General features: G+C 36.6%; 1 protein-coding gene across 1 annotated transcript in view; it reads right to left on the reverse strand.

Moving 5' to 3' along the window:
- Nucleotides 1–14,041, reverse strand: part of hdm (meiosis specific with OB domains hold'em) — a 297,283-nt gene that overhangs the window by 218,919 nt on the left and 64,323 nt on the right. Inside the window, exon 2 of the mRNA XM_090415441.1 lies at nt 10,659–10,820. Within this exon, the coding sequence (XP_090271567.1) occupies nt 10,659–10,818 (160 nt within the window). The 5' untranslated portion in view covers nt 10,819–10,820. The remainder of the gene's footprint in view (nt 1–10,658; nt 10,821–14,041) is intronic.

Raw genomic sequence — 14,041 nt, forward strand, 5'->3', positions numbered from 1 at the left:
TTTATAATCATAATTATTATTATATTTTCCTAATGAATTTTATTATCATTATTATATGGGAACATCCATGAACTGCAAAGTCTCATCACACGAGTCAGAAGTAACTATTATTCACATAACACCTAAAATACCTATCCTTAAACTCATTCACTGAGAAAGTAGTAATGACTGCCTCCAAACCTATTCCACTTATTCGTTACTCTCTAAACAAATTTCTGAAGGTCACTCCCTTTCTCTCCTGTCCAGTCATGTAATAAAAAATTTCTTAAGCATCTACCCTATGAAATCACATCTCCTAAAGTCTTTCTCTCCTCAAAGGGAGCACTGAACTCTGCAGACCAATCACAATCTTGTTGACTTGACTCTGGATCCTATTTTTAACACATCCACAGGATGCATAGTCAAATTAAATCTGTACACAGTAGTCTAGCTGTGGGTATCAGTTTTATAAAGTGGTTAACCCTCTTTATAAGAGGTTTTCAAGTTTTCTCAGTATGTTGTTGAACATCCTAAGTTATCTTGACACTTTTGCAATATGCCTCTGAACTTCATATCAGTGACCATAACAACACAAATCTCTATGTACGTCAATTCTCTGCAGTATAGTCACATCAGTGTAATATACGGCTTGTCATCCTTTCATTCCAAAGTGCATAATCATACACTTTGCCACACTAAACTTATAACCATTATCCATTGTCCACTGAGATCACTGGAGAACAAGAGGTCATCCCTGGAAGCTGTATAAGGTGAGTGTGAACAAGGGACTGAGAAGCAGGTTTTTTGCATGCTGCTGAACTGTGAATGATTAGAATTATTATTTTATGTTTTTTGCATATTATTTATGTTTTTTGCATGCTGCTGAACTGCGAATGATTAGAATGCCTTAACTGAGAGTGTGATGTCTGCAGAGAATTTGAACATGTTTAAGGCATGGTATGATGAGCTGTGTTTATGACAAAGGGACCTCCTAGATGAGACTTTGACTTAATGGGATCTTAGGGTAGTAATAATAATAATAATAATATCAGTCTATAAAATTCTGTAAAATTTCATATAGAAAAAATTTAGAACAAAATTTTTCTATACCGATTTTACTTGGGAATAAAAAATTATGCAAAATACTTGTAATTGAATTAACTTTTAACTTAATTTTGCCTGTTTTATATCTGGTAAAATATTAGAGTAAATTATTAAAATATTTAAGAACCACTGAAATTGTACAAACAAAGAAATGGCTCAGACAGGATTAGACATGTAGACCTGAGGCTTGTACAAATCGCAAAAGTCAGCAAGTTGCAGGTTTTCCTGCCAAAACTCAGCAAAAGCGGGGTGGCAGAGAAAACCCATCCAAGAAAATCCGGGTATTTAATCTGAGGAAATTCCAAGGTCGAGAGAATATAGGATAAAATGGAGAAATCGAGGGGCCAAAAGGCTCTGTTCCTGGCTCTCGCTTCCGGTCTTGTTTCGAAGAGGTTCCTGTGGCCAGTCATTCAAAGGACGGGGGGAGTCACTTCCCACCAGCAGAAGACCGACGATGATAGGAGGTTCATAACAGCAATGACGATCTATTCCCGAAGTCCCACTGAGAAGTTTCTTGACAATCTCCGAGTATGCTGTATCATCGTTGCCGTGAACTAGTGCCCAATTGTAGTTTTTACCGGAAGGAAGAGGAAAATGATCATGATCTCTAGGATCTAGTGTACTGAACTAGCTGACAAGGTTGCAAGTAAGAATTTTGTAGAACTTTCCTAGATTGTGAAAATTAAGGCTAAGAATGCCAATCCCATAGCTAGTTAGTGTAAAGAACATTTTTTTTGTGAAGTCGGAAGCTGCACTTCTAATTAACAGTGAACTAATTGTTTACAGAATTCAGGGAAATTTGCTAATGTTATGTGATGAAGGCGAAATTGATTGTAAAGTTTAGTTATGCCTAATTCTGTTTTAGTCTGAGTTAAGTTACGTACGAGTGTGTGTATATGTCTAATCACGTGTCGGATTGTTTTGAGCATGTATAGTTTTTTTATCAAAAGGGCTTAAGCGAGAATTGCTAATCTTATCGAGCGGAGAACCAGACATGTTTCTTTGTTTCCATTGTCATTTAGCTGAGTTAATTAGAGATAGATATTTTGATATATGTAGAATTAATCTTTGTAATTACCTTGATTTAGAATGAATAAACAGTTTTGTTTGTTAGTAGCTTGCCTGATTCTGCCTTACCAATACACTGTCTCATAAAATATAGAACCTGTGTGTCTTGAAGATAGAATAGCCACGACTCACTGATTTTAGGTTTTAACGTTGCTTGAATTAGAATTAAATTTTAGAGATGTTTCTGTGTTGAGCTGGACGTTTCTCTTGCATGGGAAAGACATACAATTCCTCTACGAGATCTTTAATGTCGAAAAAACAAATAGATTTTTAAAAATCAGTGCAAGAGAAAGTCAGCAAGATAGACAAGGGAATTGGTTCCAGCCCAAAGCACTTCCTAAATATAGACTATGTACATGTGAAAAATAGCATACTTATGACTTTGAGAGGGGGGGGGGGCAAGTTATAGCCAGAGAGGATTAAAAGTGATTGAACTAGCTCAAGCAACAACTACAAACTCCGTGTTACGACTGTTAAGGAAAAGAACATAAAGGCGCAGTTCGAAGGTTTAATAATAAATGATTAAATAAATAAATAATATCAGAATAAAATATAACGAATAATAAATAATTAATAAAAGAGGAGATAATATTACATTCATTATGCAGGCAATCCAGGTGTGTCATCCACATGGAGCACTGTGGACTGCCTGTGATGAGACTGTATTTCATGGATGTTCTCATATAATAATAAAATTCGTTAGGAAAATATAATGGATGACACATCCTCAGAAAGTGATCACTCAGTTATTCCTTCTGATTCTGTCATCTCTCTACCATCAGCATTCATTGAAATTATTTTATCGTAATCATTTGTCCTTTTACTTGCCATATAGTGAAAAAACTCTTTGGGATTTCCTTCAACCTACTGAAGTTTTGTAACATCAGCAAATTGAATATTCCTTCTCAAATCATTCCCTATATCATTATTACGTGACACCTCCAAGGAGTCCAAGGACTCATCGAGGGAGGGAAACTATCTACAATGCTCCATCTCCACCACTCAATCCACCAACAGCTATACAATCACAAACATCCATACCCATGGTGGGATTCGAACTCGCAGCCAAAAGGGCCAACCAGGCCAGCATTAATGTACAAATATCATTAATCGTAAATATATTTTTTTAATAATTTTTTTAAATAATTTTTAAATATATTTCTTTAATATCATTAGTGTACAACCTAAACAGCAGCAGCCCAGAGTCCTGTAGCACTCCGCTAGTTAGTTGTCTTTTCTTGGATTCTACTCTGCCACATACTACTCTTCCATCAGCAACCCTCTTATCCATGTCACCAATTTTTTTAGTTCTACCCTGTTCTAATTCTACATTACAGAGCTCCAAGTTTATCCTGTATAATGTATTTGTAAAGTTTAGCAGAGTCATAATGTAGCTATTTCCTTTATTAATCACAACTGTCACTTTACTACAAAATGTGAGTAAATTACGAAGGCAAAACCTACCTTTCATCAAGTGATGCTAACCTCTACAGTCATGTTCCTATCCATCCATTCCTGAATGCTGCCCTTAACCAACTTTTCCAAACCTGAACCACTATTTCTAAGATCTCAATCAGTCTATAATTTGCAGCTTCTGTCTTGAGGCTTCCTTTATGCAAGGAAACTATTTTCCCTTCTTTTCACTCTTTTGGGACCCTGTCAGAACTGAGATTTAAATTAAGAAGCCTTCTCAAAGGCACTGTCATATATTTTCTCATAACACATATGTCAATAACCCATCAAAACTCATGGCAGTATTCATATTTAAATTTTTGAATATCCTAAGTGCATTCAGTTCTAGCTTTAGTCTCATGTCAGTCATTGTCACTTCTAACACTGCAATATCTCCACCTGGATGGCTCACCCTCACAAAGTGATCACTCAGCCATTCCTTCTGATTCTGTCACCTCTCTACCATCAGCATTCATTATAATTATTCATACTCATTTTTCCTTTTACTTGCTATACAGTGAAAAAAAACTCTGCGATTTCCTTTAACTTACTCAACTACTGTTCTCTCATAATTTTTTTGCCTTTCTTACCATGCTGGTCACCTGGCTTAATAATAAAGGTTGTCACCTGATAAAGAGCAGGTCCTTATAACTGATGATGATGATGTGTAGTGTTGTGTACACTGCACAATGCAAGTTGTGTAGTATCAGAAAGAACTCCAGAAAGATAAGTGCTATTTTGAATAATAATTGGCAGCGTTTCATAAATTTTAGGGTTTTGTTATTTATTTTTGATAACGAAGTGTGTCTAAGTGATTTTTGGTGTGAAATTCTGTCAGATTTATTAGTCTAAATTGAAGTTTTAAATATCACACAATGGCAGTTATGAGGTCAACCACACAGGCGACAACTGGTGTTACTAGGCAAATGCCATGAAAGTCAAATAGCATTGATGACATTGACTTTTCAAAACTGATTCGATGTTATGTGTGCAATATGTATGCATGGCGAAGTGGCAGAGATGTCTTTGGGAAGAGAGAGAGAGAGAGAATGAATAAGAGATGAGAGAAAGTATAGATGTGTCGGAAGTGCGATATATTGTTGGACCATAATACAAAGAATGCAAAACTGACTGAAAAGGTAGATGGTGTAAATGAAAGAAATGGAAATGAAACGAAAGGCAGAAAAACACACGGAGTGAAAGAATGTAAAGATGTAGAAGTGAAAGTTATGGAAAAAGTTATGAAAAATGGAAATGAAAGCAGGAGAAACTGAGGGAGTGAAAGAATGCGAGGATCTAGAAGCAAAAGTAATGTAAAAGTTGCAAAAAACGGAAATGAAATGGAAAGCAAGAGAAACTGAGAGATTAAAAGAATGTAAAGACGTAGAAGCAAAAGTTACAGAAAAAGTTACAAAAAACAGAAATGAAATGAAAGGTGAAGAAACTGAAGGAGTGAAAGAATGCAAAAATGTACAAGCGAAAGTTAGTGATAAAGGAGTGAAAGAAAGTATGAATGAGGAAAAGGAAATAAAGTGTGGCCAAACGAGAGGTAGTGAGATAGAGTGTGAAATTGTCGGAATGCAAAATTTAATGAAACAGTTATTGGAAATGAAAAATGAAATGAAGGATATATGGAGTGATGTTAGACGTCTAGTGGAAACTAATGAAAGTGTGCAAGAGAAGAAAGAAAAAAGAGTAAAAGAAGAAATGAGTGATTCTAGGATAGCAGTATATGGATATATGGAGACTCCATAAAGTCTGCTATCCGGGTGGGAGAATGAGTACGATAATTAAGGCATTGGACGTGAGGAAGAAATGAGCAAGAGAGTTAGTTGTGATTGTGGGAACAAATGATCTAAGTGGACATAAGAAGGATGTGAGACAAATATCAGAAGACTATTGAGAAGAGTGAAAGATAACAGTGTATTAGGAAAGGTTGTCAGTGTGTTACCTAGATATGACGATGATGAGTTGCAATGGAGAGCCAAAATAATGAATGGTATGCTAGCGGAGTGTGTGAGGAGAAGGGAGTGGAGTATGTGGATGTATAGCATGTGTTTGAGGGTAGAATGAAATTATACAGACATGATCAGCTGCATTTAAATGGCTTTGGAGTGAGTGTGCTGGAGAAAGTGTTGCTGGATGGAAGTATAGTGTGCATGACGCATGCCAGAGATCAGAAGAAAGAGATGAAAGGAAAAATCAGGAGAAAGTACTGAAGAGACAGAAGTGCTTAGCAATGGAAACAGTAGTGTGAGAGAGGAAGAGAGAATGGGAATACAAGAGGAACAGGGAAACGGGGGGGGGGGGGTTGAGTGGACAGGGAGTCATGGCATAAGGAGAGTAAATGTTGAAAGTAGAAGTGAATGTGCGTATGAAGATGGAATGTATTGCGATGTGTGTGAAGAAGTTGAGACGGAACAGATGTATGTGGTAAGTGGTGATAAAGGTGATTGGGCAGGTGTAGCGGGAAATCACAACCAATGGCTTGGGTAGGACTGGCTATAGACCTAAAAACGAACTGCTGTGTTTGTTTACAAATGTCAGAAATATCAGGAATAAAGGGGATGAAATGGTTTCAGTGATTGAGTTTATTCGCCCCCAAATCATTGGAATAAGTGAAACATGGTTGAATGAAGATGATATTGTAATGGAAATAGAAATGGAAGGGTACAGTATTTTTCACGAGGATAGAAAGGGAAAGAAGGGAGGGGGGAGTGCTGATGATGATAGCAGGGGAATTAAGTCCACATAAGGTAGATAAGAAAGTATTCAGTTGGATGTTGCTATAGGCCTGGGAATGTGGAAGGTGGTAATGAAGAAATGTGTAAACAACTTGGATTACTGAACAAAGGAAGGGTAATTATTATTGGTGATTTTAATTATGGTGGTATAGATTGGAATGAGGAGATAGCATCTGGGAATAAGGAAAATGAATTTTCCTTATTCCCAGTTCGAGTTCTTGAGAGATAACTATCTCAGGCAGCATGTAAAGAAGGGCATGCGAGGATCAAAAGTTCTAGATCTCATCGTTTCATCAGAGGATGTAATTTTTAGAGGGGAGTTTCGCATTTCCTCCAGATGGTGAAAGTGATCATGAAGTAATCACCTGTGTTGTGGTTAGTCATTTGCAGACTTTTGTGAGGAAAGGATGTATGTGGAATTATAAGGCTGGTGATTAGGACAAGCTTAGGAGACAGCTTGGAGCAATAACATGGAACGAGGAGTTGAGTGGTAAGGAAATAAATGCTAGGAACTGACAAAGAAATACATAACAGTATCAATGTACGACTGTATTCTGAGAGCTAAAGGTTGAATAAGGCAGGTGTAAAATGAATGAATGTGGAGCTTAAACATGAAATATGGAAAAAGAAGGTACTTTGGAGGAAGTACAAGATGAATAATGGTAATAATCAGTCACATGGAGAATATAAAAAACAAGCCAGGAGAGTGATTCAGTAAGGAAAACAAAAGTAGAGTATGAGCAGAAATTGGCAAATCAGGCAAAGAAAAAGCTTAGAGAGTTTTTTAGATATGTGGCAAGTAGAAGGAAAATTATCATGGTAAGATGAACTTAAAGGATGAAAGTGGTAGAATGTAACTGCTGCAGAAGACATTGTTCAGTGATCAATTTATAAGGGTATTTCATCCTGATCAGGGAGAAATCATGAGGAACTTAAGTGCAGAAGACATAGGAGAGGATGGCTTAATTGTGATTGACCAAGAGGTATTTGAGGAAATAAATAAACTTGATGTCAATAAGGCAATTTGATGATATATCACCAAGCATCTTCAGGGAATGTTCAAGGAAATTGGCATGCCTGTTTAATAAGAGTCTTAAAACAGCACAAGTTCCAATGCAATTGAAGGCGGGTAAAATTGTTCCACTGCATAAAGGTGATAATAAGGCTGTAGCTTCAAATTATAGGCTGGTATGTATATCTCGAGTCATGGTGAAGGTCCTGGAGAGATTGGTGAGAAGTAGGATACAGAAATGGGTTGATAACAGCAGTATTCTCTGTGGTTATCAGCATGGGTTTGTTAAGGGGAGATCATGTTTCACTAACTTATTTATGTACTATAACAAACTGACAAACACCTTGTACAGGGGAGATGCATATACAGTGGTGTACTTAGATTTTGCAAAGGCTTTTGATAGACTGCCACACGATAAGCTCTTAGATAAATTGAAACAAATGGGATTGGATAACAGACTTCTGAGTTGGATCAGTAACTGGCTGTCAGATAGGTATCAGAAAGTTGTATATCAGGGTGCAGCATCCCGAAAGAGAAAGGTAACTAGTGGTGTGCCACAGGGTTCAGTTTTGGGGCCATTGTTGTTCAATTGGTATGTTAATGATATTGGGTTGGGTTTAACTAGTGATATCCAGCTATTTGCAGATGATGCAAAACTGGGGAGAGCAATGCAAAATCAAGCGGATATTATTGCCTTACAAGAAGACTTGAATAGATTGCATGATTGGGCAGGTAAGTGGAACTGTCAGCTCAATGTTGCAAAGTGTAAGGTTTTGAGATTTGGTAAGCAATGACGGGATGCAACGAATGCACTTGGTGGGGAACCTTTAACGGAAGTAGAGGAGATGAGAGATCTAGGTGTGATGGTGGACAAGGACCTGAAATTCAGGGGCCACATTGCACAAGTTGTAAAGACATCACATCGGATAATTGCAATGATGCGGAGGTCCCTGACATGCAGAAATGGAGAGGTTATGATTCCATTGTGGTTATATAAGGCCTTGATCAGGCCTCATATGGATTATTGTGCTCAGATTTGGTTACCAAGTTTTCATGGTGATGAGGATATGTTGGAAAGGGTCTAGAGAAGATTCATAAAGATAGTCAGTGGTATTTGAAATGTGGAGTATGAGGACGGATTGAGAGAATGTAAGTTGCAGAGCCTCGTGAATAGGAGGAAGAGGGGGGGGGGGGATATGATTGAGACACATAAGCTAGTCAGAGGTTGTTATTGGGTTGGCATGGAAGAAAATTTTTCATAGAATGAGAGGAGAGTAGAACAAAGGGCCATCACTGGAAACTGTATAAGGAGGGCGTGAACAGGGGAGTAGGTTCTTTGCATGTTGAGTGGTTGGTGAGTGGAATACATTGCCTGAGTGTGATGTGGGTGTAGACACACTGAATCAGTTTAGGGCATGGTTGGATGAGCATTGTAGTGTATGTTGGATAAGCATTGTGTGCTATAGTGTGTGTTGGATGAGCATTGCGTACAATAGTGTGACCTCCCACAACGAGTCTTTGACTCCATGGAGGTCAAATGTCATCACCATCATCATCATCAAATTCCTGAAATGTACCCTCAAGGGGTGTACAGGATATGATATGAAAAATTTATGAAAAATTTACATCATTACTAACTTCTCATCTGCAATTTTCCTCAATATCAGTCTGTTACTTGTCAAGACTCCAACATTATCAGATCTTATATTTCTATTGCCTAAAGCACTTTGTACCGTATCACTCCACCTATATCTTGGTCTTCCTCTGGGTCGTTTTCCTACCAACCTGGCAGAGAACACTTGTTTTGCTAATCTTTCCTCGCCCATTCTATTTAAGTGACCATACCATTTGAGATTAGCTCTGCTAACGTATTCCTGGATGCTCATAATGTCAAGCTGTTTTCCTAATATCCTCATTTTTAATATGATATTGCCATTGATGCCATCTGTTCACGCCTCTAATCTTTCTCAGGACTCTCATATCTGCGGTCTCTAGTCTTTGGTCAAGTGTTTTACTTCTAACCCAGCTCTCAGATCCATAAGTTAAAACTGGTTTGAACACTGTCTTGTATACAGCTAATTTAGTGTTCTGACTAATTTCTCTCTTATTCCATATGAATTTATTCAATTGACTGCCTACCATACCAGCTTTGTTGATTCTGTTGTCTATTTCCATATTTAATTTACCTTCAGTAAAAATCATGCCTAAGTAGCTGAAATGTTTTACTTGTTCCTCAGGTTCTCCATTCACAACACAGTTGACATCTTCAATGATTCTGCCTATTTTCATTGTCTTTGTCTCTTTATTGCTGACCTTCATACCATATCTATTACAACAGTTATTCAATTTAGTCAGAGAATCTTGCAGACTTGTAGCGGATTTATTTAGAAGTATAACATCATCCGCATAAAGTAAAGAGCTGACATTAACATCTCCAATTTTGATATCATGTTTAATACCACTTTCCTTCATAATGTGATCCATATAGATAATGAATAACAAAGGGGATAATGTACATCCCTGTCTCACAATAGTTTTAACATTAAACGATCTTCCTGTACTTCCTTCAATTCTAACTGCTGACTTACAAATCAAATAAAGACTAAGTATTGCTTGATATAATGCCCCATTGACATCATATAACTGTAGCTTATTGAATAGCTTCTCTCTTGGCACCTTGTCATATGCCTTTTCCAGATCGACAAAACTTAAATATAGATCTTTGTTATATTCCCATGCTTTCTCAACTATTTGTCGTAAAGTGAAGATCTCATCCTGACAGCCTCTATTTTAGCCTGAATCCTGCTTGTTCTTCACCAAGCTTTTCTTCCACAATTCTTCTCAACTGTTTTTCAAGTATACTTGCATAGATCTTGCCAGGAACATTCAGTAGGGAGATACCTCTGTAATTCTCACATTCAGTTTTATTTCCCTTTTTATATATGGGTACTATTAGAGCTTTACTCCAATCATCGGGAATTCGATGATCGGGAGGTCAAATGTTGATAATAATGATGATGATGCATCGCATGACAAATTAAATAAAATTTAAAATAAAAGTAGAGTTTTTCATTCTTTTACTTATTTCATGAGAAACACTCTATGATTTTGGTTTATCTTCTTTCTATCTTCATTTATAGGGACTTCTGGATATAAAAGCTGAAACAATAAGGGAATAAGCTTATATAAAGTTAAAGTTATAATTCAAGTAGAAAGAATGTTTATATTAGTCAATTATCATATACATGTAAATTTATCAACCCTTTTTAAGACTTTCTGTAACCCTAAAAATAACTTACTTCTTCTATTGGGAACAGGTCTTTGATCACATTTAGCAATTACAACTCCAACTACAAAAGTATTTAATAAATTTGGTAAGAGCTGTTTCAATGAAACTCGCTGAACAGTAGAAATGTTTGGAATGCTATCAAATCCAAGTCCACTTGAAGACCAAGCCATAACTAAAAAAAAAAAAGAAAAAGAAAAAGAAAATTATTTCAGTTTTCTCTTGCCCAATACGGTGGTAATAATTAATATTATACCACTTCACCAGAGTATCTGACTTGTTTTCATATTATTATTATTATTATTGAGGATGTCCATGGAGTTGCAAGATTTTTTTTTTTTTGTATTAGCCACACGTACGACAGTTTGCAGCATTTTGAATTATTATTATTATTATTATTATTATTATTATTATTATTCAGGTCTTCGATGAGTCAAAAGACTCATCGGTTACATGAAAATTCATCAAAAAGGCAATTCGTCGAAAGACAATTAATTGAAAAGGTAATTCATCGATTGAACAATTCATCAAACAACAATTCATTGAAAATGCAATTCATCGAAAAAACCATTCACCGAAAATTTTAAATTTTCGATAATGCTATGATAAAAGTAATCCATTTAGAGCAAAAACTGAACCATGCCATCAGCTTCTTGTACTGGCAACTTCTACTAATTCTGCTGAGTCAGAGAGATTTTGTAATACAGTACATAATTTGGACGCGTTATTTCTTTGTCGCCCCGAATATAGCTGAACTGAAAACTAGAAAAGTTCAACATTTTCTTGTAAAAGTTTCAAATAGCGAAGCTGAGTAAAATTCATCCCATAATAATTGCTGTATTGAAGTCGCATATTATTACTAGCAACAATAATAATAATGGAACCTGCATAGTTCAGTCGGTATAAACGAAGCCGTTAGAAAGACCTGGGTAGTTGGAATCCCATTTACGAAGCGCATCATTTTTATCCGTCCTGTTCAGCTAAAGGTAAGTTAGCAAGCATAATACGGAGATGACTGGGTTTTTCCTCTCTGAAACAGGCAAATCAGTCCCATGAACAGACATGAAAGTAATCAGACAAGAAAGACTATAAGAAACCATATTGTTCTATAATTTTTTCCTATTAAAGTAGCATTGTTATCTAACTCTGCACGGTTCAGTGTTTGTTCTAAATGGATCAATTTTCTCATAACATTTTCGAAAATTTTAAATTTTCAGTGAACTGTTTTTTCGATGAATGGTTCATTCGCTGAATTATCTTTCGATGAATTGCCTTTATGATGAACTCTCTGGATACCGACTCATCATGGGAGGTCCTTCGTAGGAAACACAAAGTCTATCATACCACTTCTTGAACTCACTGACCGTTCTCGCTCCCACCACTCTATCAGACAATGCATTCCATGGTTCAACTGCCCTCCATGCAAAGAAACCACTCCTCACACTCTTGCTCACAGCTTCCTTTCGTAACTACCATTGATGGCCCTTCGTTATCACTCCTTCTTGCTGTTCCACCAAGCAAAAGAACTCTCCAGTGTTAACCCTGTAACCACCTCTCAGCATTTGTGCATCACGAACCATTGTTGATGTAGAAGAACAAAACAACAGAGAATTCAAATACAACAAAATTAAAACTACATATAAACAATACTGTAAACAATGGTTATCTTCTCATGTGCAGTTGAAAAATGCCAGAGTGAAAAGTATTATGTTATTAGGATCAAAGAGAGAGAGAGAGAGAGAGAGAGAAATACAACTGCTAATAATAATTTCCCAAATTTTGGGCCAGTATAGTCTATTACTGAGATGCAAATTGAAATAATAAAGAACAACCTCAGCACTTTCTTTAAAAAGACATTCGAATTGGTACACTTTGATGCAGCAACTTTGCATCATTCCAAAGGATACTGTAGCTAAGTGGCTAATATTATTAATTCCATGTTCTACAAAGCCAACCTTATGACATTTCATTAATTGTATATAAACGTCAGGTAAACACAAAGGTGAAATTTCTTTAGGAGAAGGTAAAAAATAGGCTGATAGGTTTGTATGTTGCAGCAAGCTGAAATTATTATTGTTATTATTATCCTAAGACCCCCATGGAGTCAAAAACTCATCTAGGAGGTCCCTTTGTCATACACACAACTCATCATACCATGCCATAAATATAATCAAATTCTCTGAAGACACCACACTCTCAGATAATGCATTCCAATCATTCACAACTCTCCATGCAAAAAACCTGCTTCTCCCTTACTCACACCCTCCTTATACAACTTCCAGGGTTCACAATTGTTCTCCTCCCAACCTCTCAACATTTTATGAAAAATTTCTTCAATGTTAATCTTATAACAACCCCTTAACAATGTCTACATCTCTATCATATCATCCATCTTCCTCCTATCCACTAGACTCTGTAAAGTGCATCTTCTCAAACTTTCTTCATATTAAACATTCTAGAGATCAGAAACTACCTTAGTCAATCACCTCTGGACCCTTCCAACATCACTTCATCCTTTTGAAAACTAGGTGACCAAATCTGTATGCAGTAGTCCATATGTGGCCTAATCAAGGCCTTATACAATATAACCAGAATGTCCTTACTTTTACAAGTTAGTGTCCTCCTCCTCATCATTGCCAGAATTCATTGTGTTGTCTGTTGTCCTCACAATTTTAGCAATGTGTCATAAATTTTAGATCCTTATCCACTCCCCAAGATCTCTTATTTCTTCCGTCTCCAACAATACATCCCCACCGAGAGTAAATTACACATCCCATATTTGTTTACCAAATTTTAAAACTAAGCTTGTATTCTGTAACACTGAATTGGCATCCCCACTCCTGTGGCCATTTACTCAGCTTATTTAAGTGTTCTTGTAAAGCCACAACATCTGCTCTACTCTTCATACTTTGTCCCAACTTTTCATCATCTGCAAACAACTCAATATCCTTTTCAAATCTTCCCTAATATCATTAGAATACAGGCTAAACAGCAATGGCCCTAAAACAGAACCCTAAGAACATTATCGACTTTCCTCTTCTGGGATAATGCTCCCCCACACAACTTGCTGACATCTGATAGATGTCAGCAAGTTGTTTAATGCACTAATCAAATATGCAATCCCATCTGCTCTAGTTTGATTATCAATTTATTGTGTGGTAATATATCAAAAGCCTTTGCAAAATCTAAGTGTACTTCTGTGTATCTATCTTCCTTGTTCAATGCAGCTTTCACCTTATTCTAATAAGTAAACAGATTCCTAAAACATGACCTCCCTTCACAAATCCATGCTGTCCGTCAGAGGTAATGCCACTGTGGTCAACCCAATTCTGTGTTCTGGTTCTCACCAGCTTCTTCAACACTTTAATCACAATACCTGACACACAGATTTGCCTA

This window comes from Typopeltis vanoorti, chromosome 3 (genome assembly GCF_054136105.1).
Source record: "Typopeltis vanoorti isolate ZY-2024b chromosome 3, IOZ_Tvanoo_1.0, whole genome shotgun sequence".
Classification (NCBI taxonomy): domain Eukaryota; kingdom Metazoa; phylum Arthropoda; class Arachnida; order Uropygi; family Thelyphonidae; genus Typopeltis; species Typopeltis vanoorti.